This window comes from Aulonocara stuartgranti, assembly GCF_965226115.1.
Source record: "Aulonocara stuartgranti genome assembly, chromosome: 8".
NCBI lineage: Eukaryota > Metazoa > Chordata > Actinopteri > Cichliformes > Cichlidae > Aulonocara > Aulonocara stuartgranti.
The window spans coordinates 10,447,890-10,474,865 of NC_138959.1; the positions used below are offsets into that span (position 1 = coordinate 10,447,890).

General features: G+C 40.0%; 1 protein-coding gene across 2 annotated transcripts in view; it reads right to left on the reverse strand.

The window, feature by feature from the left end:
* Positions 1-3,112: 3,112 nt before the first annotated feature.
* dock1 (dedicator of cytokinesis 1) overlaps positions 3,113-26,976 on the reverse strand; it is a 198,034-nt gene continuing 174,170 nt past the window's right edge. For both annotated transcript variants that reach the window (XM_082543129.1, XM_082543130.1), the window contains exons 42-52: positions 25,475-25,556; positions 23,451-23,535; positions 20,675-20,761; positions 19,124-19,300; positions 17,157-17,240; positions 11,843-11,980; positions 9,558-9,700; positions 8,891-9,089; positions 6,629-6,803; positions 5,835-5,986; positions 3,113-3,997 (exon numbers count right to left, since the gene is read on the reverse strand). In XM_082543129.1, coding sequence (XP_082399255.1) covers positions 3,902-3,997; positions 5,835-5,986; positions 6,629-6,803; positions 8,891-9,089; positions 9,558-9,700; positions 11,843-11,980; positions 17,157-17,240; positions 19,124-19,300; positions 20,675-20,761; positions 23,451-23,535; positions 25,475-25,556 — 1,418 coding nt within the window. In that variant the 3' untranslated portion in view covers positions 3,113-3,901. The remainder of the gene's footprint in view (positions 3,998-5,834; positions 5,987-6,628; positions 6,804-8,890; positions 9,090-9,557; positions 9,701-11,842; positions 11,981-17,156; positions 17,241-19,123; positions 19,301-20,674; positions 20,762-23,450; positions 23,536-25,474; positions 25,557-26,976) is intronic.

The window sequence follows — 26,976 nt, forward strand, 5'->3', positions numbered from 1 at the left end:
GAAAAGTATGAAGGTAATGCTTCTTAAAGAAAGAATGTAAAGTGTGCTCTTTAGAGGAAATGGAAGAAATAATGACAAAAGAGGTGAAACAATGAAAGATGATATGATTGCTATCACACTAAAGCCTGCATTTTTATTGAATATTACTTTCCATTTCTTTCTGTCATTGTAGAACAATTTATCATCCTGACAGCTACTACTTCCAAATGAAGGTCATATAGTTCACATACCTTGCAGCAAACCTTAAATCCAGAAATGGTAACATACATGTGTGTTAAAGTCAAAATGATTTTACTGGTCAATTATGTGCAAATATGAAGATTGGGGGAGTTTGTGTGAGTGAAGAATTATGTAAATATGAATATTCAACTTATTTCTAACCCATTAGGACACTGACTCTGTAGAGGGATTCATACTTAATATGTTTATTGCTAAAGCATTTAAAAGCAACTGATCGTGGGTGAATTACCAACACATTAATAAGACATTTCATAGTCTGACAAAATATGTTAACACCACCCATGAGCTACAGTTCTACAAGTGGTCTCATGACTATTTTTCCCAGAAAAAACTCTGAGGGAAAAGATGTCATTCAGTGTTCCTAATTAGGACAGGCTTTGTAATCCCCAACTTTCTGAAGATAAAAACACCTTCAAACAACAGATGCAGTATTTCTCCTCAGGCACACGCCCACTCACAAAGTGTCAGCAGAATAGGAAAGCAGAGGAATATGAGCCACCTGGGGCAAGCACTTCAAAAAGGTCCCACAAGCTCATTTTAATGTGCAGACAACAGGGTCTGTGAATGTTCTCACCAAATGTGAGAATTAAGGTGCAACAACACAACTTTACAGCATCTGTGAGCCACCGGAGCAAAATGAGAGCCGGAAAAGAAAAAAAGGTTCACCGTTAATAAAAAAATTACAAGACTGAATGCGCTGGGTGAATGTCGACTTACCGTGGAATGAAAGCTAATGTAGTGAAAGCCATTAGATTTCTAGTACTACTTATACACTGTAGACTCAGGAGCTACATTTGTTTAAATGCTATTTCTAAATGCAAATATCTCATCAGCCAATTATGTGGCAGGAACAGAGTGCATTCAGGCTTATAGAAATTCAGAAGTTCAGACTGAGCATCAAAAAGGGAAGAAAAGTGATTTAAGCGACTTTGAACATTGTGTGGTTGTTGGTGTCAGACAGGCTGGTCTGAGTATTTCAGAAACCGCTGACCTACTGGGATTTTCCCACACAATCATCTCTAGGGTTTACAGAGAATGGTCAGAAAAAGAGAAAATGCCCAGCGAGTGGCAGTTCTCTGGGTAAAAATGCCTTGTTGATGTCAAAGGAGAAAGGGCTGACTGATTTGAGCTGATAGGAAGGCAACAGTAACTGTTTAAAAAAAACCCACTTGTTACAGCCAAGATATGCAAAAGAGCAGGAAACCAGAAACTGATGCTACAATTCACTCAGGCTCACCAAAAAACGGACAATAAAAAATTAGAGAAATGTTTCCTGCTCTGATGAGTCTTGGTTTATGCTGCGACATTCAGATTGGACGGTAAGAATTTGGTGTAACATGAAAACATGGGTCCAACAGTTCAGGCTCCTGCTGGCCGTGTAATGGTGTTGGTGCTGTAATTGGCTGGTTTCTTGAACATGACAATGAGGTAACTGCCCTTAAATGGGATGCAATAGAACATATCTCAAAGGTGCTCTATTGGAATAAGATCCATAAGCGCATTTTGGGAATGGGAAATTCACATCATAGATGTGCAGCTGACAAATCTGCAGCAACCGTGTGATGCTTTCATGTTGTTATGAACCAAAATCTCTGAGGAATGTTTCCAGCACCTTGTTGAATGTATGCAATGAAAAATCATGGGAGAAACAAAACACAAAGATGGTCCAACCTTGTACTAGCAAGGTGTAACTAATAAGTGATTGCCTAATATTACTTTTGTCTTGTAATAAACGTTTTGGTGTAAACAATGGAAACTCTGAATCAGACTTAACATGACTGAGTTGATTTTGCACTGCTGGGAGTCAGTCTCAGGACACCAGCAGTCGACTTGTTAGTGTAGCTAACAGGCTGAAAGATATTAATATTATTGGCGTCATATTATTTATAACATAATAAGGATGAAAACTGGTTGGAGGGGCACCCGGCGAATTTTTGCACTTTACAACAAACACGACTGTTTTTTAAAATTCAGTAACTATTAAAACTTCTTTCATTGTTAAAGAAACAGGAAAACAACAGTAATTATCAATGTCTAGGTTATTAAAATGATTAATAAAATTGTCACAATATGACCTTCCAGTCTGTAATTTGTTGATTAAAACAGCACTCTATAACATTTGATAAAGAACATTATAACAACAGTTATTTCCTTAAACCTGGGCATGCTGCCACAAGGCTTTATATTAAGTTATTGCACCAACACCCAGAAGAATGCATATTATTAATGTAATTAAAGCGCAATGTAATTTAAAGCTGCTCTCCAAGTAATAATTATACACCGACTTTCCACTCCAACTATTAATCTGGAGTCACAATATATTAAATCTGTCCAGGACAGAAATCCCAGGAAGTTTCAAGGATAGCCACTTATTTAGATGACACGTCATTATACTCGAGAAGCGTGGAAACCACCCAGACTAAAAAAGAAAGAAAGAAAAAATGAAAATCTTGGTGTGCCCTTCAGCAGCTCCCATAAAACGAGAATTCAAGATCGTACGAGGCAGGACAAAGCTGGCAGCTGTTGTTTGCTGGCTTATTGACGCGTCGCCACTTTCAAACACGGGTCACATTCACACATTCGGCTTCGAAAACAGAAACGATCGTTTAGCGAGAGGACAAATTATGCAAATGAAAATGCATTTGAGTACATGTAAGCGGCATTTCCCGATAACACACCACTGATAAAGAAGTGGCTGCGGCGACGGCTGTCAATTAAGCAGGAGAAGCAGAAAGCTTCGTTACTTAGTGCTCAGCTGAAGTGAGGAAACATACAGATTGCCAATTTGTTCAGGATTTCTGAAATGTGCAAACACTCGCGTCTATTTTCAGCACCTCTCGCCGCGCGCAGAAATAATGAGGAAGACATCATCTTTTAAAAATACATACATTTGAAAGTTTATTCAGAAGTCATGTCAGTAGTGAATTGGGAACAGTCATTATTACTGAAATCCAAGGTTACAGCAATCAAGGACAAGATCTGAACAATGATAACGTGGTAGGAGTTAGTTGTATGTGCACTCCAAAATTTTACCAATAAAATCCATCTTTTTTTTTCCACATACCAACTTTGTAAAGCCCCTGTCAATTCAAAACCTACAAGCCCTTTTTTGTTCATATAAATGCCACTTAATCTAATGACACGTTAATACAAAAAATCATAATCAAGTCACATACAAAAAACCTGAAATAAAATAGTCCTATATACAAACCTCTGTACACAGTGGGAATATGAGTAAAGAGGGAAATAATGCTTTAATGAGCCATTTGCTCTCATATATATTTGAGAGTGGGTCAGTACTGGAAAGCCGTTGGTCCAAGCTCGTCTGTCTCAGCACAATGTCACAATAAAATTTCGATGCGGCATTGTGTCGGTCCTAGACAGCATCTGCAAATTCAGTGAATGCTTCTGTGCAACATGCTCCCAGCTGCAGACTGCATCATCGTCAAACAGCAGGCAAAAAAAACATAACATAAAAAAAGAAAGGAAAAGAAAAGATGGTACGAGGGGGCGGGCTGCGGTGAGGTATTCATCTTGTCAAGCTGGGACAGGGAAGCGAGGAATGTGTGGGTAAAAACAACCACTTTTCTGGGGTTACTGTTGATGTTGTTTTTGTTGCGTTGTCAGTGTGTTGTTTGGTCCTACTGTCAAGTTTCTTTGTTTACTGCACAATTCCTGAATCGATGGAGGCCTGTTTCCTGGTGGTCTTGGGAGGAGGTGGAGGAGGAGTCTTGCTCGGAAGAGGTGGCGGAAATTGCTGCGAACAGACAAAACGGGAACGTGAAACCTCGTTTTTGCAAAATAGTTTTGGATTTAAAGCGCAAGATTAGCATGTTCTATTGCTCCCATATTATTTTTTCTTTTACAAGAGGTTAATACTTGGATCATCTTACATAATTTATTAAACACAAGGCTTTGATTTATTAAAACAGGTCATACCTTATCTTACAGCCTGCATGGCTCTACAAATGACGGAAGTAGTAAGATAGAGTTTACAGAGCAAAGATTTCTCACCTTCTTTTACAACACACATTATTTCACCAACTCAATCCTCCACCCTGATTGCATCAAGCGATAAAACTACTATATAATGATAACCAACGATAACAGTTAAGCACACAATTATTCAGACTCCTGTTTGTATGCTTTGTGAAGGAAACTGAAACTTGTTTTCCTGCCAAAGGGCTCACCACATTTCACTGTGTCCCTGTGTGCAAGTCTTTTTTTTTTTTTTTATCAGAGCACAAACTGCATAACTACAAAGTTTCTCCCTTTTCCAACTGCTGCTTTGTAAATGGCCAAATGTACCTTGAGGTTTATGGGCTTCAGCATTGGATTAGTAGCCTCTGAGGCTAGCATTATATCAAGACTTTGCTGAAGTTTAGACCCTGAAATCTGTATTCAATAGTCTGACGAATTCTTCAAGATGGAGGTGATTCTTGGATAAATGCAACATCTTAGCACAATTTTCTGGACCAGGGTTGGGGACACATTGCTTCCAACCTTGTTGAACAATTTCAATGTTCTTAACAGATGGGTGTCCTTATGATCTTGGAATTGCCAAGTCTTGTGTTGCTTTTACAGTCCCACTGACCATTTGAGAAAACTGTCATCAGGCAGTAGATATTTTCAGTTACAGCTAAAATATCCAGGAAAAAAACATTACTTTCTTAAAAATGCCGTGACATTTTTAAAATTGTTAATACTTAGAATTTTTGTATTATTAATTAATTTGAAAAACTGTTGAACAATTTGACAGAAAAATTGGATAACATTTTAAAACAAAAAGAATTAAACGGGGAGGTGGTACGAATAAAGATTAGTGGCTAGAGATCTTCTGGTGTGTTGAGATAAGTGAAAGGTGATTTCAAGTCTTATTTAATCCAGATGGAAAATGTCTCAGCTGTTTAAGCCTGTCTCTCCACCTGAATTCTCCTCCTCAAACACCTGAGTTCCCAGCAGAGAGTACAGACAAGGAGTAATGCAAGTCAGTGACCTCACCTCTGCCTCCATCAAAACTGTAAATGAAGAATGGCTGTCACTCAGTCTCAGGACATCTGCGCTCACTACATTACTGTCAGCTTGCTGCCACACGGTGTGCATGTGGCTCTGTTTTACTACCTGTCTGTGGGCCGTGACAGTGGATAAATAAGATTAGTTAACAGAGTGGTGAAGCTGGCTAGAGTAGAAGTCGCCGAGCGTGGAGAGATGAGCCGCTGATTAACAACACGAGGGCTTCTGATGGATGTGAGAGGTAAAGTAATCATCCAATCAATCACGTCTGAGCACCAGGGGCAATGAGTATAAATAACACTGGGTGGACAGGTGGGTGTGGGCTCTTGCTGCTAACTGACTGATGCCTACACTTTTCTGTGACACACATTCTAAAAAATGACGGACAAATCCACAACGAGCCCAAATGTAAACAAAAAACACACATGCACGAACTCGCACACGTCAGCACAGGAAGTACACGAGCAGGGGATAGTGGAGGAGGCTGACCCAAATGTCAAGTGCGTGTAGCGGTCGCTTGTTTCATTACAAGTGCCATGCATCATTAAGAAGCTGCTCTCAGCTCTAATTAAAACACCTACTCTTTGATGTGGAGGGGGTGGTGGAGGTGTCGAGGGACTCGTCAAGTCTTGATTATCTAGCAGGTTGCCGTAATCAGCTGTGTTGCTTTTCAAAGGCAGCGGAGGAGGGGTTTCACCTTTGTCAGAGCAACCCATCCCGTTCAGCTCCAGACCTGTGCAAGAGGGCACTCATCAGCTCACATTCGTCATTGAACTACATTAGAATATCTTACACAGCAGGGCTGGTACCCAGAAGAGTTCAAAAAGGGTCCATTTCTGAGAAATTTATGTTGATTGAGACTAATTAATTTTTTTTTTCAAAGAAACTAGAAGAAAGGGGACTTAAATTTCGGAGACAGTCATTACTTCGCACATTTGAGGGGAATTTACAGTACAGAACAGTATACCTCTACTGAATAATGGATTTTCTGGCTCTGCAGTAGGTATGGAGTCCTATGAAACATCTATCTATCTATATATAGATATATCTATATCTATATATAGATATATCTAGATATAGATAGATATATCTATATCTAGATATATCTATATCTAGATATATCTATATCTAGATATAGATATAGATATATCTATATATAGATATATAAAGACAAGCGTCTGTCATCAAGATAAAGACAAGTGTCAGCCTTAGATTTGCTGTATGGACAGAAAATGCTAATGGTAATGTTACCGTGAAACTACTTGGTGTGCGAATATACACACAGAAACCCCTAAAATACTGCAGTTACAACGTGTCACGGTAAGAAAACAGAAACAAAAATAATGCTGAATGGCAGCAAAGTACGACGTCTTACTGGAAACGGCATGCAGGTTGTAGGAAACTTTGCTCCTTGGTGTAATGGGTGGGGGGCACTGTGAGGAGGAGCTGGAGGAAGAAGTAGGGGGTCCAGGTGACACAGAAAGACGGCGGTCTCCAACAATTTGATTAAGGACTTGGCTTCTTGGTCTCTGGGGCCGCAGAGGGCTTATCTGTGTGATCAGCCATAAAGAAAACAAGATATCAGTGTGATATTACAGCGGGCTCAAAGTAAACAACGAAAGTTACAGAAGTCAATAAAATAGAACTGAGAATAAAATTTACTGACAAGAGACTTTTGATTAAATATCATAGGGAGCCAATAAAAGATCCCTTAAAGGGGAACATTTTATTTTCACATGTGTGTATATACAGCCATATTGAACGGGCTATTTGTGAAGGAAAGCAAAAACCATTCAGATAAATGTTCTTGTTGGACTGCAGGAACTTATTTGTGGCTACAAATAATTGTTTGCATGCAAGACTGTGTTTTCTCCACTTTGGTATAGCAGGAATTTGAATATGAAAAGCTGTATCCTGAGGGCTATTCCACTCTGTAGTCGACATTAACAAACAACTTTGTAATTGGCCAACTGAAACAGTCAGCCACAAGGGAGACACTAAAAGTAACACACTTTATTCAGGGATTTAATTTTCTCTTGAATGCTGAAGATGAAATTCACATTGTGGGTGAAAAAAGCAATTTCTTGATTCCAGATTATACTTTCACACCGAGCTACTACATCCTAGTATGTGGTAATCACCGGAGACCAATAGGTTCTCTACCCTTGACCCCGGGGGCATGACGCTCGCATCATGAGCCAGACGGCTCCACCGTTGCCAGGGGCTTCTTTTGGATTCCATTCCTGCCCTTATCTTACTGCCGTTAGCCAGGGAGCATTCCCACTGGGCAATGAGAACACAGTGATACCACTCGGCTGTAATGGACACAGCGGTGGTGAAGAGGGACATGAACACAACAGAGAAAGAGAGAGGAGAGGGGGAGAGATGAAGATATGAAGAGTAAAAAGAGAACTGAGGGAACAGTTGAGAAGCAGAATTGTGAGCTACATCATGGAGAGAGGAAAAGGCAAGAAAATAAAGACCAAGTCAAAGATCTGAAGAGAACAAAACATAACTGAAATACTCTTGTTTGTAGCTTCTCTTACTCTACATGAGAGGGAAGACAAAAAAAAAAAAAAAAACACCTTCACAGTAACACCAAAAGACACAGCAGGGATATTTCTCTATTCTATGGCCCACTGATGTTTGCCGTGCGACATATATTGCACAATGTTTTATGTGCAAGTGGAAAAAGACGGGTTATGATTGCATTAGGTGATCACGTGTTTACTTGCCAAACTTTTCTGGATTTTTTTTGCCTTTAATACTTTTCCCTTAGAAGGTTTAAAAGAGTATAAGGAAGGTTGATAAAAACAAACGAAAAATAATCTCAAACCACAGTTTTCACCTTGCAGTTGCACGTCTCCTCCAATCGGTGAAATTGCAGTTTACACCCCTGTCTGTCTAGAGCACTTCCATGCTTGTTTTCCCGTGTGAACTTTGGGGGAAACAAGTTGGGATGTTTTCTACAGCTGTCTGTTTTCACCCAGCAGGAAGCAGTCCACAGTGATCACACCACTTGAAATACTCTGCGGTCTAGGCAAGCGAGGTGCCTGGAGAGTATCCACAGCTCGCATCACATCCATTTTCTATTGGTGATTGCACTGGGCTGTTAGCTACCTTTTTTAGCACACTGGTGCAAAAACATCATTTGGTCTTCCTACTTGTGAGCTAGCAGGTTAAAGACGGTCGTCGTTTTAGAAATCTGTTCTCACCCGGATCTATGTCAGGTGACAGCTAGAAAAGAGACACTTTCTATTTGGGCGCCTAAAATTAGTGTCACCAAATGAGTATCTGATCAAATTATAAATACAGTTAGAATTTCTCCTTCTGTTCCTGATTTATGAAGTAGCTGAATAACAACAAGAAAAGTGTTTTGGGAGCACATTATGATGTCGCAGTGAAGTTGACCCTCGGCCTTTTGGATATTCAAACTTCATCACTTCCCATTTCATTCTATTTGACATTTATGTCTTATTGGGTCATAATTAGCATATAAATTCTTAATTTATCATGTCTTGTGTGGTCACAGTAACCTCTGACCTCAAACTCCAATCTATCCCCAAGTCCAAATGTTTGACACAAGTTAGCAGAGTTACGAGAATGACCGACCCAAACAGAAGACGTAAAAACGTACCGTCTCTGACAGTATGACAGCTTCAGCTGGCTGCAGAGAGATGTCCGCTGTTTTCATCTCTTTGTCAAAGACCTCCTGGTGCTTACTGTTCCTCTTCTCCTTCTTCTTCTCTTTGCGGTCCTTCTCGGGTTCATCACGGTCTAGTTTGTCCTGAGACTTGGTGTGCAGCTTCTTTGGTAGAAGAGGCTCCAGCGCAAAACTGAATAATAATAATAATAATAATAAAAACAATACATCAACTCAAACAAAATGTGTTAATTTGTATATCCCGACTCATGCCAGAGAACATGTGGGAATATTCCTTTATCAATAGTAATCAGTTTCAAAGATCTACACAAATCTGCTGCATGCATGTGTTTTATGTACATTCTGATTAAATAACAAACAGAGCTAATAGCGCAAAGAATACTTCAGTCACAATTTCAATGTGAAGTTGTTAAAGTTTCAACCTGCATGTGAACTGGAAGAAAGAAAGCAGATGCATTTTTCAAGCACTTTCTCTGAAATTCTCTTAGATAAGAAATCAAAGTGGCACCTCTGTGTATAAATGACACGATTTTTCTCCCCCCCAAAAAAACAACATTGATTCCTGCAAGAACAATAAAACAGAACGAATGCTAGAGATGACATAATTTATGCCCCAAAGAATAGTGAAGCATGGTGTTACCCATCTGAGCCGGGCCTGGAGGGTGAGTTGTCAGAGGAGATGGAGGTGACTGAAGCTACTGACAGTGGCCTTTGGGAGGAGGGCATGGTGAAGGACCTCACCATGGAGGGAGGACGAGGTCCCCGCCGTTCATCTGCTGGAGGCTGGCAGCAGAGAAGAAAACAAACAAACAAATAAAAAACAGAACATTATTTAGTTTAAATGTTACTGATTGCTTTGTAGTTACTTAGAAAGTGCTCGGTGAATAAGGTAGCAGTGGGTGACAAATTACAGGAAATCCCAGATTAAAAGAGTAGAGAAAGAACAAATATATGGCATGGTACAGAGGAGCAATTACCATGAAATCATCCTCTGTGGTATATATAAAAATCCTGCATGGGGGCTCCTGAATCACATTTTTTTCCATCAAAACTACAAGTGGAAATGATCTAAGTGAGCAGGAGAAGGCCTACACTAGACCCACTTCTCCCATTAGATGGAAGGGTCACTGCAAATCAATACTAAGCAAGAAAATGACAGGAATCTTCTTCATAGTCACTAGATTGCAACCTAAATGAACACCTAGGGAGAGATTTTGGACTTTGATGTCAGGTGGTGCTCATCATAACATCAAATGAGGGGAAAATGGCTTCCATCACTGCAGCAAAGAATTGTGAAATCAACGCCCGAGGCACACCGAAGGCCTTTTGCTGACACATGGTGGCACAACACTTCATTTAGACACTTTATGTTGGCTTTCCCCTTTAATTTGTCACTCTTTCACTAGCTGGCAGTGATTATACTTTTGTATAATCACTGCCAGCTCGACCATTTTGCAGTCACTCGAATGGTCAGCACCTCCATACCAGGAAGAAAGGTGATAATTTTTTTACACAGCATTAAAAACACTCCAGCTGCCAATAAAACCGCCCACAATATATAGCTGGCTTGTGACAGGAAAACTGTAAAGCTGAAGGTCTTTTGCAGTTTTATCCTAAACCGATGTCCAGTACAGAGCTCGTAACAGAGCCGCTTATCTGAACATACAAGGTTAGCGGTAAAAAGAAAAAGAAGGAATCTTGTAGGACTATTAATTTTTGCTGAAATCTGACAAAAGAAAAATCTCGCAACAGCAGCTCTAACAAAGGAACCTTTTGCATTTAAAGAGTCTTTTCAGCCAAAGAAAGGGGCCATCACACACCTGATAGGGTAACCTCATTATCACACCCTGGAAAGAGATAGCTTTTCTCTTGTTTGAAAGGTCACCACCCTCTTACTTTAAAAATGGGCAGGTGCCCCGTTACCTCAGGCAAGATTGAGTGAAAAGCTTGGTCAAGCAGCAATTAAATCTGTAAAAGAAGAGAGAGATGGAGGCTACCCCACCATGCGCGCACACACACACACACTAACTTCACAGCTGACTGGAGCAAAAAGAAAAACACACGTGACACACAACAGCAAACTAAACTGTGAATTTGCCATTTTTATCACGTCAGCCCGAGCATCTCGACTTAGAAATCTCACTGAATTGTTTCGCTCTATTTTCTGGTTCAGACGCCAGATTATAAAAGTTTGGAAGCACTTTATGACACAGGAAAATCCTGTAAGTCCTAACAAGAGTCAGTCCTTCTCAGTTGCCATGTTTGTGTGCAACCTACACCTGTATCTGTTTTAATGACAAACCAAAAAAGTGAATTGTTTGCACCTCGTTTTTGTGTCATTATGAAAAAAATATATGCAAACATCTTGTCTGCTTTCCACAAAGATGGTTTTGAGCACTCTGAAAGGCGTTTATGCATCTATGGACATGTTTTGCCAACACAGCTCTGTGAGACAGAATTTGGAATTTGAATGAAAATTAAAGCGTCATTCGAAGATGGACATTGTTTCTTTGCAACTTTAATCCGGGTCAAGAAAGCCTTTAAATTTTCTGGGAATACACCCGTAATTAGGTATATTCTAATGACACAAACCTAACAAAATACTAAAGAAAGAACATGTAATTTCATTAGTGCTACCTTTTGAATATTAAAGACATGAATAAATGTACAAACTACAATCTGACCACAGAAAAAGGAAGATCAACATCCTACATAATGGATGTATGAGAGATGTAACAATAACAAATAATATTATAAAATATTTCAGAAAGTCCATCTCACAGAAATCGTTAGCCAAGCACCAGAAAGAACTGCAGATCCCATTAGTCCCTGTTAAAATTAGCACACTGAGCTACAAAGCACTGTCTGTGTTTAAAGAAAAGAAAGAAAAAAAAAAGAAGCTCTAGTACAGGAAAAAGCTCTTACCAGAGACTTTACCCCATACTGTTTCTCCACCTTCTCCCGCAGTTGCTTAAAGCACGCCTCCATGCGGTCATGAAAAGGCCTCAGTGCCTCTGTGACCTTCTCTCCATGGATCCGAACACCTTCAGCGAGATGCGGAATCTGGTGGAAGAAAAACAGCAGCGTGAGACAACTTCATCAAACACACCCTGGACTGCAGAGATGAGAGATCAGCTACATGCTGCTTCTTCCTTCAGAGGAATGCATTAGCGTCTGTCATTAACTTCATAAACTTAATTTCATGCACATGTCCTTTAGCTCATTGCCCTCTTGGATGTGCATATTCAGCACCAGCAGTAAAAGTACATCAGTAATTTTGCATATGCACTGCAAGCTTATCCAGGTGGAAGCAGGAACATGTTACAGAAAGCTGTTGCCATGACACTACCGCCGCCTTCCTGACCCCACCAACATCAATGCAACATATAAATTAAAACATGGCAATGAAAACAGGCATCTACTTTGTTTGGTTGGATGTTTTCTTCTCCATATCTGATTGCAAAAAACAGTATAATGCATCCTTTCAGGAACACTGCTGCCTCCCACTCTGTAGGAAGCTGGTGAATAACAAAATCTAAACACATACCAGAAGCAGCTCAGGTAGAGGAAAAGGGAGAAAGACAGGCAGTGAGCGAGAGTAGGGGGGAAGACTGAAACTGCTGCAAACTAGTAATTAGGAAACCCCAGTGCCACAGCTCTGCTGACTAAATCTGGTAAGAGGAGGACGCACCATCCCTTGGGAGAGTGACCATTTGAGTGTTATTTTCCTCTCTGCTGGTTAAAATCACAGGTTGAGGGTTTTCTGTTTTTTTTTTTTGCAGAGGTGTTTCATGCCATCTTTGGCAGAAAAAAGCAAAGATGTTATAGTCAGCTGTGTTAACAGCAGATCCCTTCTCTCCCATAGCAACTGTAAAAATATTACTTTACCGCGTTACCTCTATAAACGAGAAATACAGTTAAAGCTGAAAAAAGGTGTTTGTAATTCCCCTCTGATGAATAGCTTAAAAAAAAACTGCATTAAACGGGATTTAATTTCAACATCTGCATTTACTGATCCCAGTCAGACAATGAAACAAATTCACCTGAACAAATGGAAGAAATAATCTGTGAGACGTGAGACATATTGGATAGGTGGGATAATAAAGAAAAGTGTTTGTGTGTGTGCTAACCTGACCTTCCCTAGCCTACCCTTCTTTATATTCCCCGAGGACAAACTTCCTCCCAGGGCATATCATATCATGAGCCCACTTCATTCAACTTGTCCAAAACACCAATGCACTTTTGTGATGCAATGTTTCATAATACTCCCCAAATCATTTATATTTTATTTACACCCATGTCAAGATAAGAATTTCTGTCAGAAAGGAAGATTAGCAGCGCAGAAACACACCTGTTAAAAGACACTAGCCACCTAGCTATATGTTCTCAGGTATGTGATACGATGTGCTAATAAACAGCATCCTGTGATATGAGAATCACAAAACCTTTGGCCCGAAAGCATAAATGAAATGGAGGCCACAGACACCATGCAGGCATTCCCCCTGTTAGTGAGCACCTGCATCATCACCACTGGGATCTCACGGAAGAAGGAAAAGATGCGTCTGGGTATGAAAAGGCGAAGGGAAGGAAAAGAGAGGCAGAAGGTGAAAAAGGTTAAGAGAAAGGAGGGGGGAGAGGAGTTTTTGAAGGACGAAGTGTTGTGAGATGAAAAAGCAATGAAAAAACACAGCGAGAGTGAAAGCTGAGGCAAGATTCACGTCTCCCAGGATACCCACATCTTTTTATAGACCTTTGGATGATTGAGTGCGGCTGAGTTGAGGCATGGCAACAGATTTCTGCTTGGTGGCTGCACAGCGATAAGCTCATTGCGGAAGACACTTAGGCTCAAGGTTGTCAACACACACACGTGCGTATATGCGCACACAAACACACACAAACTTGCGAGTCTAATTACATAACTTAACTTTTAAAAAAATGCTTTTAATCCTCTCCGGCTGTCTAAGAGAGATATCTGTTTATCAGTTTCACAATTTGGTATATCAGTAAGAGATATCAGCTCTCGTGATGCTAAGGTGAATGTCATTATTAGAAACTGGGGACTTGGTTCTGCATTCATAAAAAGCCAACACCAAGTCCACGGTAAACATTATCTTACAGAGTCATGACAATACAAACTGTAAAAACTAGTTTACTTCATGGAAGAGGTACATTTGAGTTATTTTACGGGATAAAGAGGCAAAGCTGAGGTGTCAGAGATGACATGCTAGTTGGGGAGGCTAGGCAAAGCTAAGAGTGTTGTTGTTGATCATAAGTCACAGTGACAATAACATGTCACTAACAGTGCCCCCTTTCATGCAAGCTTTGAAAATAGCATTCATTAATATATTAGAAGACAATCAAAATGGCACGAAGGATATTGACATGTGGGTAGTTTGAGTTTTCTGCCCCGATATTGATAAATGACGGTAGCAAAAACAGTGGAAGAGTGTATCTAAACCAACACAGCAGTTTGTAAAACTACAGACTGCTTGCAGAGAAGGTCAGACGAACTGAGCACAAAGGAGTCACGAGTACAAGAAAATGAGTGGTTATTAAATAGAACATGCACAGTTCAAGCCTAACAGCATGACTTTGCTGTTCTGTGAACACAGAAACTAGACACAAGCGTGTCTAAAATTACATAGAGGCGATACAATACGGCAATACTGAGGCAATGCAAATGTACAATTGTGGCCACGTCTGTCCTTTTTTAACCCCCTTATGACAAAAGATAATTTTTGTCAGAAGCTTTAAAGGTTGCAAAAATAACCAGGACTATCATGAACCTATAACAGTTTATTTTTAATAATTCTTAATAATTTTTAATGTGTCCCGAATTCACATATTGTGCCATCATAATTAGTGGGCTGCAGCGATTAGAAATCACGCTAGAGCCCCATTTATAAACAGGCAAATGCCAGTATTATCAGCTGACAGCTATAAATGAAATGGCACTGTGGTTTAAACCCCCCCCCCCCAAAAAAAAAAAAAACAGAGCCTACTGTTCTTAACTGAACCCTGTCATTCAACTGCCTTTCTGATTCACAACAAACAGACTTCTGAGCCACACCCCGCGGTGGTAGGACAGCCACGCTGACTTCGAGATGCTTGGTATTAAAGCTGCGATGACATATTAAGACCTTTCGTGAAGGTCGCGCAGGTCTTGGAGACGTACGCAACATTTGGCGAGTCAGACAGACTAATAAGCAGACTCCGCTTTATGTGAGATGAAGCGACCAAAAGAAAAAGGCTTCTGTTAGAGGGTCCTATTAGGAAACAAGCCTGCCATTAAAAGATGATGTTTTTATGCTAGTGAATACAATGTTGATGCCCTGATGAAAATTCCCCTGATCGTTTAGCTCCCCATAAACAGACTGAACGATGTAGAAGTGAGGCGTTTCAGGAACTAATTTAGGCATCTTTCCAGAGCCAATTATAAACATAAACATTTCTAAAAACCCTACTTCGTACTTGCCAGGGAGTTGTTGTTGTTGTTGTTGTTTTTTTACAACACCTATTTTCCTGATTTCCACTTGCTCATTTCTCTCTAATTACTAAATGAGGACAATGGGTATTTCAGGATAGCAGTGCACAACGGCTCATTTCTACCCGTTTAGTTTGCTCATTGGAGCCGGCTTGCCTTCATTTGTCTCATTTAGATGGATTCAAAACACAAGATAAACAAGCCTGCAGTCTCTGGCAAAGAGACAGCTGACACCAATTCAAATCTGCTTTAGTGATCGCTCTAAAGTTTGTTGTGGGTATGTTTGGCATAGGCTTTCCTCTATGGCATGTGTGCATTATGATTACACCAAATAACCTCGAAATAATTTGAAACAATGATTTTAAGGACACTTTTTGAAATGGCTCCTTATCTGAGTAGTACCCTGGAATTAAAAAATAAAAGCCTATGCCACAAAGGTAATCACACCAAGATTACTGCTTGCTGCCATTGCTTCATGATAAGTATAAAAATAACTGATAGGTCTTAGAGATGAAATCCAGCTGCTTGCTCCAACCCTGTCATGTATAACGCCTTTGTGATATGCACAACGTTCCAGGAGTGATGAAGCAGCAACATGCTTATTTTTAGGTAACCTGCCGCTGCTGTGTCAACCTCTACTTCAGTCAGCGATTTCCTACAGATCCCCACGTACGCGCCACTTGTATGTCTAAGTAAAGTAGGCACACATGGAAAATTGTATTTTTAAAAAAAGTCTTCGCTATACAGCAAAACAATTATGTGAGCAGCATCATCAGTGTCAGACGCGAGGTACGAATACAAGATACATTCTTCTGTGTGAATCACTGAACCATGTAAAGTCAAAAGGCACAACAAAAACAAAAGAGCGTTCCTTTTTAGAGTCGGCGAAGTTCCACCAAAGATGCGGAGCACAAAGTCGACCTATTTTACAAACAACTGAGAGAGGTACAACTTTAGAATACGAAGCAGACTTTTCTTGTATCTGTTCAGATCCTGGGTGAACCATAAGGCAGGAAACCACAACTTCTTGAGTATTAAAGTAACCCACAGTTCAGATCCAGAGAGTTATACTCTATTAAACAGGATGTTGCTTTCCAGCAGTCCTCGTGTGCATTTCTTGCCTGCTGCATGTGCATCTCGCTCAGTGTTGCAGTGATGCTCACAGAGGCTCACATTTCCCCTGTTTGTAAGAGTTACTGCACTGAAAACTACTGCTACTGCACAAACAATAATGTATGTTCAGCTGTAAGTTTCACACTGATTCATTTTTATTTTTTATGTATAATCACTTTAATGAAGTGTCACACATAAATGCAATTTTACTTTAAATTTCAAAATCACACAGCGTAATGTCTGGAAGGCTGTAGATGGTGGTGCAAGGTTTGAACATTTCTGGTGTTGATTCCATTAATAAACTTCTCTAATAATTTTAACCATAGTGACTTGCCCAAAGCAAATGAATGCAAACCAGTGCCAATGATGTTAAAAGACTGAGTGGGATGAATGCACATTTTCATGCCTCCCAAGCTCCTTCACACCATCTAATCCATACTCAGCATTTTGACTGCCTGTCGGCCATGTCTTCCTATGCTCTTTACTTGTGCTATGGAAAAAGAATGCAAAGAATGTAACATCGTTTAAAGTAAATAATTTCAAACAAACTGGCAAAAGCACTGTTCCCTGAATCCTGGACCCTTATGATGCTTTGCCATTTTCACCTACGTGTCCCATGGCTCTTCAGTGGTATGGTCTTACCTGCCAGGCGATGAGGTCCTTGAGTTTCTCTATCTTTTCAAGGTCCTCTGGATGCTCCTGGATGTACTTGTCATTGAAAAAGGCCTGGAGAAAAAAAAAAGATGGCAGACAGAAAAACACTGGAGTAAGTATGACTATATAGAAAGGAGGAAAACCTGGAGTAAAGTTAGGTAAAGGTAAAAATGTAAAGATGTTTGCGATATAAATAAAAAGAAAACTGGGAGGAAATAAAGATGAAACAAGGGTGAAGCACTGGGAAGGTCTGTTAAGATGTGAAAAATGTAGTCAAGACAACCGTCTCTCATTCACTGCTCGCACTATTTCACTGAGACGAAGGAGTGACCTGAGGGCAAAGAATTCCCGTTGCTTCTCCTCTGACTCAGAAGGCACCCTCAAGACCGGTATAACTCTATTTCAGGTAGAGAACCCAATAGGCTATCGCTTTTTAAAATAATCAAAAGGGTAAAAGGGTTGTGTTAAAAAAAACTGAAAAAAGACCACATGAGCCACTATAGTATTTGGATTACACGTGAAAAATGATGAAAAACAGGAAATAGTGAAGACTGAGTTGGGCTTTTGGAAAAGGAAAAAATAATGGATTTATGATGACCTACAAGGAACATGATATAAATAAAAAGGTATAAAACATTAACCATCATAGTGATAGGGATTCAAGAATTTGCAGCAAGCATACGATGATAAGAAGTAGGAAGAAGTAGAGATGCGCTAATTGCAATTTTCTGATTCCGACTTTTATTTTTCAATTCAGATCAGGAAAAAAAAAGTTTAAGCTTTAGAATTTAGGCAACAAATTACAGGATGTTCAGTTACTTAAACTGCATTAATGCTGTGCTCTTACTGAGTCTGCTGGCTTGTTGCTGGCTCTGAACTCTGGACAGCTTTAGCCACTTGGCCTTTGCTTACTTCTTAAAAATGTCAGTGCTCATCTGGGTTAGGGTGATTTAAGTGTCTGATTAAGTTTATTGTTATGAATGTTTTTGTGGTGGCCCACATGTAGTTTATCTTGGCACTCGGAGACGACCAGCATGGGGCAGCGAGTGATGCTAAACAGACCAGTTACTAATCAAGCTAACTGGTCAGTCACTGGTCTGGAAATGAGTGGGTTTTGGTACTTGGTACTCTAATAATAACACCCAATTCACATCATATAATATAACCTGGAAATTAATGTGTTTTTATTTGAATGAGTTTAAAACATACTTTGATGATCTTAGAGATAATTTAAAGACACGGAGTACCTTTTTATCCTTAACGTGTACTATATGCAAAAATATATACTATAAGCAACAATAAATAACATAGGCATTCCTCTTGTTTCGTTTTCAGAAAATGTTTTTCTCTTTTTGGAAAATGTGTGAGATGATTCTGTGATGATGATGATGATGATCATAAGACATGTCTATTAGAATTCTTTATGGCAGTTACAAAGCTAGAGAAGTGGATGCTTAGCTCAGCTTACGACAAAGAAGGAAAATGGGGAAACTGTTAGCTTAGCTTGTTCAAAATATAAAAATACCTGACTAGCACTGGTGTGTAAAACTGTAGGCTAATGAAAAAAAATAAGTGCTTTGCCTCTCAGTGTATGAATCTTATATATCATGCCCCTGCTTCTGTGTATTGAACTGTCTCAAGGTCATCTTAGGGTCATCTTTAGTCATGTCTGCTGTGGTAGGCTCCTGCCAATCTTGCCCAGAGAGATAAAGGGGCATCATTTATTTCAACTTTACAACACCTAAGGCTAGAAACCGAGTCTTAAGGTTGTGCACTGGCCCTATAGATTTGAGTCTCCTGGTTCTAGCTTTATGTTTAACAAACCTTCACGGCATTTAGAACAAGATAAAATAAAGCTTCATGAATTGTGGAAACGTTCAAATTAAAGATTTGGACATGAATGTATAAAAGTTAAGATGATTTAGACACATCCAGAACTGTTTTCATTTGTCTACCTTCTCGTAGTTGGTAAAACCTCCCATGACAGCTGGGTCCACAATCCCATTCAACAGCATGGAGAGCGGGTTGATGGGAAGGTTGGGATCATTGAGATGCCTCTGTACCATGCTGCTGATCTTCTCATTGGTCTGCTGCATTGTTTCAATAGCATTTTCCAACGGACTGATCTCCTCCTGTGTAGCACAGAAGTTAAAGGTGATATCAGATATTCCCAGCGCTTATTCGCCTGTTTCAGTGCAAATACACATACTGTACACTGCTTTCATCCCTGCGATTACAACAATCAAAGGGAAACATTTTGTGTTACGAATTACAGAAAGGTTATAAGAAGATAGGCTGAGGATCGCTTAACTACACACATAAATCAAACAGAAACAATGAATAATTTTTGATCACCGTGCCCATATACAAACCTGGAACTGTCAAACGAAGATGGATAGTGTGTTCATGTACCAGAACTTCAAATCCCATGCCAAAAAAAAAAAAAAAAAAAAAAGACTAGCAATTTAGAGGAAAAGATGAATGAAGTACTTGGAACTGTTGTCATTCATTTCACTACGGTGTGAAAGCTAATTTCGACACAATCTATTTAACTCCACATAGGGGCAAACTCATCTCTTGGATGGATGAAAAAAATCACTTCATTGTATTAAGAGTTTAGAGAAAACATGCATGGACTGTTAAGTAAATGTCAGAATTAGACCCAAGCCAAAAAAGTAAAGATGTTGTACAAGCGAGACAAATCTCCAATCTGCTCCGGTATGTCTCAGGCCAGCTCGATAAAAAGAATTGTCAGATGGAAGGATTAGGCCTGGTGAATCTCAGCCCAGTCATTAAGCTTTAAATAGAGAGTCTGACCTCAGGGACCTTGCCTCTCCCTGGCTCATCTGGAGGGCAAGCTGCTCCTGACAGTAAATTCTAACTCTGCCTGAAGGAAGAGGTGTCCGCTCCGAATTAGTGTGACAATGGAGAGTAAAACTCTGCTACATGGACTCAGGTGTTTGGGAGGTAAAGGAAGGCTAATCGCACTAAGTAGTGCATTTGTTTTGGGACAAACTAAAAACACATGAAAAAAAAAAAAGCCTGTTTGGACTCTTAATTGACACTATAATCTGCCCTTGTGCTCATGACTTATATGGTGCACTTTTTTTCCCCGTACTCGGGGATGAACATTTAAAAAAAATCACTGATAAAGTAATTACATTTTGATAAAGCTTCAGTCAACACTTAGGTCCTCTGCTGTTGTCTGAAGGGTTTTCAATACTGTAATCCAGGTAATTGTACAAAAAGTGAAAGGAGAGCAAAGTCTGAACTGTTCTCCAGTTATATTTGTGCTGTGTAGCAATTTTCAGTAGAAACAGGAGTGCCTGGTGAATCAATGTGGGCCATCTGGCAGAGAGAGAACGTGCCCTGTCGTTAGCCCGGGGAGTGGCACCCCTGCGTCTATACTGCTTAAGTGGACAAATCACATTGATTGTCTTTAAGCAAGCCTGCACATCCTCATCTGATTAGGAGCCTTGCTTGGCACACAGGCCCTTCATACTCACAGTGGAGACTGACTTGACTTCAAACCAGCGCAGGATGCCAGGAAGTTTGTACGCTGTAGAGTACGTGGTTCTCTCAATCCACATGTTCTGCAGACACAAAGACAGACACAAAATTGGAACACAGTTCAAATCAAGATAATGTGGCTCTTTAAACAGATCAAGCTGCAGCTGTGCCAAGATATCGCAATGAAACAAGACTGCTGTTGCATAGATGAGACTTTAGTGACGCAATGGATTTGGTTGGAAGACGGCTCTACTGCCTCCCCGTCTGGATCGGAGCTCATTTGCTCAAGTGCTCAAGGGCAGTTCCAAAAATGTTGAGACAATGTGTAAAATGTAACATTAGAATAAAAACAAAATTTCCCTAAAAGAAAAAAGAAAAAAAAGAATAAAAACAAAATGCAATGATTTCCACATTTCATATATCCTATATTTTATTCACAACAGAACATAGAAATCAAATGTTTATGCTGTCAGTGCTACCAGTCACCCTCCTAGTAGATGGTAAGAAATTTCAGAAAAGTTCAGAAAATTGACCCCTGACCTTGAGAACAAGGTCACTGGAATTTGAAACTTTCTGAGATTTTAAGTAGACTAATCTATGGTATCAATTAAAACATCCTACGTCACCTTATTCTCAAATTATTCTCAAACTCGGGTGTTGAGCCTGCCTGCCCGCACATTCAACCAGGTGACAATGACAACACCCCATTATCCACCTTTTTATGGCTGAAGAAAAAACAAAGAAACTCATTTTGTGTTTGATGGCAGTAAGACATTTTTTTAAAAAGGCACAGGGCCAACTGAGGAGATCAGATACTGGATTTTTGGGAGAAGAATGTTCCGGTCCGATATGGATTCTAGCTGCTCAGCAGTACTGGGTTTCCTCTGTCGTAATTTTCCTTTCATGATGCACCAAATGTCTTCAGCTGGCAAAGGTTCAAGGCTTTTCCACTACAAAGCAACACTATTGCAACAGATGCAGTATTGTCTTACTGAAATATGCAAGCCCGTCCCTGAAAAAGACTTGCAGTTACCTTTCTGCACTGACCGTGGTCTACAAAAGCACCAATGCAAACCACTAATGCAGGCCTTTCAACTGAGAATCGTGCCTGTTTTAAATGCACCTGAGAGCTTGAAAATCAGACATCCAATAGTGATGTTCAGTCTTGTCATTTGTCCCAGAGATTTGTCCACTTTTTCCTCTATCTTTTGATGATATTATGTACTACAGATAATGAGATATTTCAATTTTTCACAATTTTTACATTGACGGGCATTATTCTGTTTTTCAAAAATGTGTAGATGTGTTTGTTTTTTTGCAGATTGGTGAACCTCTCCCCATCTTTACTTCTGAGAAGCTCCGCCTCTTGGGTTTGGGCTTGTGCGATTTGCAAATCACTGCATTCTGTTATTTATTTACAAACACATCAGCCCAACTTTTTTGTTATTGGAGTTGTAATATGGGATATGATATGAAATTGGATAGCTTCTAAAGCATCAAATATTTATAATCTCAAATAACAGTACACATTGAGAAAAAGAACTTGCATGGCAGGGATCACCTGCAAGTGAGGTCTGCTCCAAATGTAGTTTCCAGCCTCTTTTTAACAACCAGCACATCTGAAAAGAAAACTAATACTTCTATTTAAATATTTAGAGACTGCGTTGTCTTTAAAATCTACTTACTACTCACTCAGGAGCATCTGCAAATGACAAGGATTTGTGTTTATTGACATGCATAATAGATGTGACAGACACAATATGTCAGGCAATAGATATCCATAATCGCTCTGTCAGGACAGAGAAAGTCCAATCAGTCTGACAAGGGAAGCAAGTCTAAGATGAGTGAAATTCATCACCCTGTTCTGCTGAAGTGACGCCACAGTAAACACAGAGGAAAGCGTGACTGGCTTTAATTTGTCGTCCTTGTTATTGCTACCTGGTTATTAAGTGCGCACAAAGAATAACTCTCTAGATAAACTAAAAAACGACTTGACAGTAATAGTTGCATTTACTAAACTGGAGATAGATCACTGTCAGCGATTTTATTTTGTTTGGATGCTCTTGTTGGCACCACCTTCTCCTGTGTTCAAAGATGAATAAAATCCTCCGTCTATCCCTCCTCTGCGGTGTAAATTCTTCTGCCTATGTAAATTAGCTCTATGTTCTGCGGTGCTATTGATTTTCTGTGCTGAAAATATCTACGTAAGTATACGTGCATCATAAACTTGAAAGATTTCTCAGTCCTACGCTAGTAAATTTCAAGGTGGTGGCCGTGACACAACAGCAACCTGATGAGAACAGGCAAAAATTAAAATCCATTTTCAGCTCGACTCCACTTGCCACATCTCAGCATAAAACACTGACAAGCTTTTTGATTCGGAGGCTACTAACCTACCTACTCTAATTTAACCTACTTAAGTACATTATCTTGCAAGTGTGCAACTTGCAAATGGAGCTGAGTCATTTGTTCCTGGGAAATTATTTCATAAATTTACTTGTATTTTTTTCCTGTGTTTCATCTCTGAATGTGTGTAAATGACAAAGAAAAAAGATTTTTCTTTCTTTGTCAGTATAACTGGAATTCTTTAACAGTTACTGGTTGGTACACATTTTTTAAACCTACCATTTCTACCGCTCCTGTAAACGTAGACTCACATGTTCTACTGTAGTCCAGTAACACAGTCTTTATGTTAATTTTATGTCTGAAGTTAACCAAATAAATGGGGAAAAACTAAGTAACAGTAAACAAACAGAAAAAGACGGGAATTACCGCAAACTCATTGTCGGGATCCTTCTCTCCCTTCCTCACCGGCCTGGAATACTGGAATTTATGGACTTCATTTACCGTGTAGAAGCTGGGGAGGGAGAAAAATCAGTACCTGAGTAAATTAAAACTGTTATGGGCAATCCACAGCTTGATTCAAAGGTTGATTGCTTTGCTTCAGGTCAAACACAGGACAAACCGCCTCCCAGGGCAGCTGTGACAGGAATTATTGGGATTTGCATTTGGCTTTTGACTAACTATCCGAGATATGGCCTCATTGTGGGAAATAAATTCATTTTCGGCTCCCACACATAACTGGGAGGCCCTAAAGTTAGCCTGAGATGTCAGACATGCAGATAAGCTGCAGCACACCTGACAGGGGCACATGACTAACAGGGAGGAAATTTGCCAAATCAGGTTAACAGACTTTTCACAGCAGGAAAATGATGGTGTTACATAGTGGCTGTGGATACATGGCTTCCCTTACACAGGCTCATTACTTGCTTTCTTCGGCCCACCTTCATCTGTCTCACTTATTGGCATAAAGAGACATAATCACAGTCTCCTAGGAAAATTAGTACACCATATTGCATTTCCCATTTCCAAAACCACACCATATGGTTCAAAGCGTGCGAACTGGCTTTATTAGCAAATAATTATAAAGAAAATATGAACTGAATCAGTGCCAATCCAGAGCCACAACCCTATAATGATTAAAGAAATGGCGATCAATGTGTGCAGATGGGATGCTTGAACTTTTTCTGTGAAGGACCGATAATCTTTTTGATGAACAGACCACAAAAAAACAAAAAACCCATTTGTGACTACACAGAAAAGCTGGACTCAGGTGCCCCAACATTTGAGCCTTTTATGTTATACCGAGGACCAGATGTTCCCGTCTATGCTTACTCGCAAAGGGCAGCACACTGTTTAATGAACATAAGACCTATTCCCAAGTTAGCTGAAAAAGTTCGGCCTTCACGTAAAAAATGAAGCCTCTGAACTTCTGCTTTAATAAACAGGTTATTAAAGCAGTTTAAAATCAGCCACGTTACCCCAATTACGCCTTTTACATGTTTTTAGCTGGCGGGCTAGAATTGATGGAGTAGCATAGTCTGGCAAAGCAAGGTCAGATTGGGGTATGCTTTGCCTGCTGCTGTGACCCTGTGGCTCAAACAGCTCAGTCTCATTGCTATGCACCACTGATCTTTTCACTGAATGAGGGAATAAATGAGAGAAAATGGAGAGAGGGGGACAGAGAGAACAGCACTGCGAGAGTTGAAGAAGTTATAGAGTTAGCTGAAAACGCATCATGGAAAGTTTATATAGAGCAATCCTCTGTCAGTCTCTAAACACGGCTGTCTAATCTAGGCCATTTAACAAAGTTACATATTCTGATCAGATACACTTAGCGAGCAAGACAACAGCGTGCTGAAAAGATCAATGCAGGGGAATGTGACCAGTGCCTTGACTGGGCTTCTGATAAGATCACTGCGCAGGTATATTTGCCTAAAGGCTTTCCCATGTAAATGTCTTCTTTTAATTATGCCCATTGATGCGTTGGATGGCATACCTAAGTGAATTTGCACAGCTGAGCGATGCAGCACATGGCTGGCGTACAGAATGTGTACAAAGGGGAGCATGAGGGCCCAATGTTTGCTGTGGCCCTGACGCGCCACACAATGGTATTAATGATGTCAGAGGAACAATGTTGTACTTGGCACAGTTGATAACAGCAGATGGCTGCTGGAAGGTAATAACCACTAGAACGACAAGAAGGTCAAGCGCTGTTTGTTCTACAGAGACCCACATTTAAATCAAGATTTAATCGCCTTTCTCCATAGCATAAGTCAGAACGCCACACGAAAATGCGAATGCACTTGGACTCGTGTGTCACCACAAGCTCGCTGACCCGTTTGAATGACTGGGGGCAAGTAAACTTGGCTTTGCCAGATTGAAATTAATCTTATGTGACTCTGAGTTATCCACTGTAACTGTGAAGAAGTGAAGAGCAGGGACTTTGTTATTACCTGAGTATTTGCTCAGAGACAGACTTGTTTTGAAACTTGGCAGGCAGGTCGAGAATGGGCTTCACGGTAAAACACTGGATGTCTTAAGCAGAAACATCAAGGAATAAATGAAACTGTTGTACACACATCACTGAAGAGAAGTTACTCAGAAGCTGGTGGCGATTCAACCTTATAGTTAATACTGCAGTAATTTACATTTTGCAGTCTAGCTCTGTTCTAGGACTTCGGGAAGAAACGCCCTCACAGAACACAGCACACATCAATGGCAATCGCTATGCTGTATATCAAGTCAGAAATGATACGAAATGGAGAAGCTGGGGTGGAGGTGGATTTACAAAGCATCTTATAACTGTATGCAGGCTAATGCAGTTTAAACAACATGCCCCGAGCTTTCATCTGGCACTGAGGTCAGCTAATCTGTCGCAACTGCTGACTGTGCTTGACAATTTGTTGTAATGTATTGCTACTGGAAAAAAAAGATGACATAGTAATGACAGTAATATTATTAACCTTCTGGACTGGCCTATACAGCCATCTGAAAAAGATAGTTTTCAGAGCAGTTTTCGCTGCAGCCCTGTGAAAAGCCAAGTACACCCAAAGCACTTTTAAAAGCAATAACATTTTTTTTCATAAAAAAATTTTTTTTCTGGACTTGAAGTGTTTTCTTCAAGTATTGACTTCATCAGCCTCTCAGACCGTTGTGGAATTTTGTCCCACTCTTCTTTACAACATTACTTAGGCTTATTGAGGTTTGTGGGGATTGCATTGTGCACAGCTCTCTTAAGATCCTGCCTCAACATTTCAATCTATTTAAGCCTGGACTTCGGTTGGGCCACTGCAACAACACAATTCTTTTTCATAGATTTGCTGCTGTGCTTGGGATATGACCTAATTTTGGCCAGTCATTTGCTGTTGGACAGGTGGCCTGATATTTGACTCTTGAACCCTTTGACGAGTTCAACTAAGAGACTGCAAGGTGTTTGGTTGTTCCCAAATGTGGTGCTGTGCATTATAGGTGAACACCTCTAATCTGGTCTTGTCCAAAGGACATTGTTCCACAAGTTTTGTGCAAATGCAACTTTGCAAACCTAAGCCATGCTGCATGAAAGGCTAGAGGTTTTCCTCTGGCAACAATTCCAAACAAGACACATTTGTTCAGTCTTTTTCTAATTATACTTTCATGAACTTTAACATTTAACATCCTAACTGAGGCTTGTAGTGTCTGAGATGTAGTTCTTGGGATTTTTCAATCTTTTTCCGTGCACTGCAGAGTCTGATCTTGGGGTGAATTTGCGGAGACATCCAGTCTTTGGAAAATTGTAGCATTGTGCTAAAATAGACCTGAATGCTCCAGACCAGGAAACGGCACAAACTTTGCTTTTACAAAGGTGATCACGCGCACCACATATGTTTGATTAACAGCACCTGCCCAGCTATTTAATTTACTCACATTCATACACTGGTGAAGGCAAGCTACAGTTGCACTGCATGAAATAATGTGA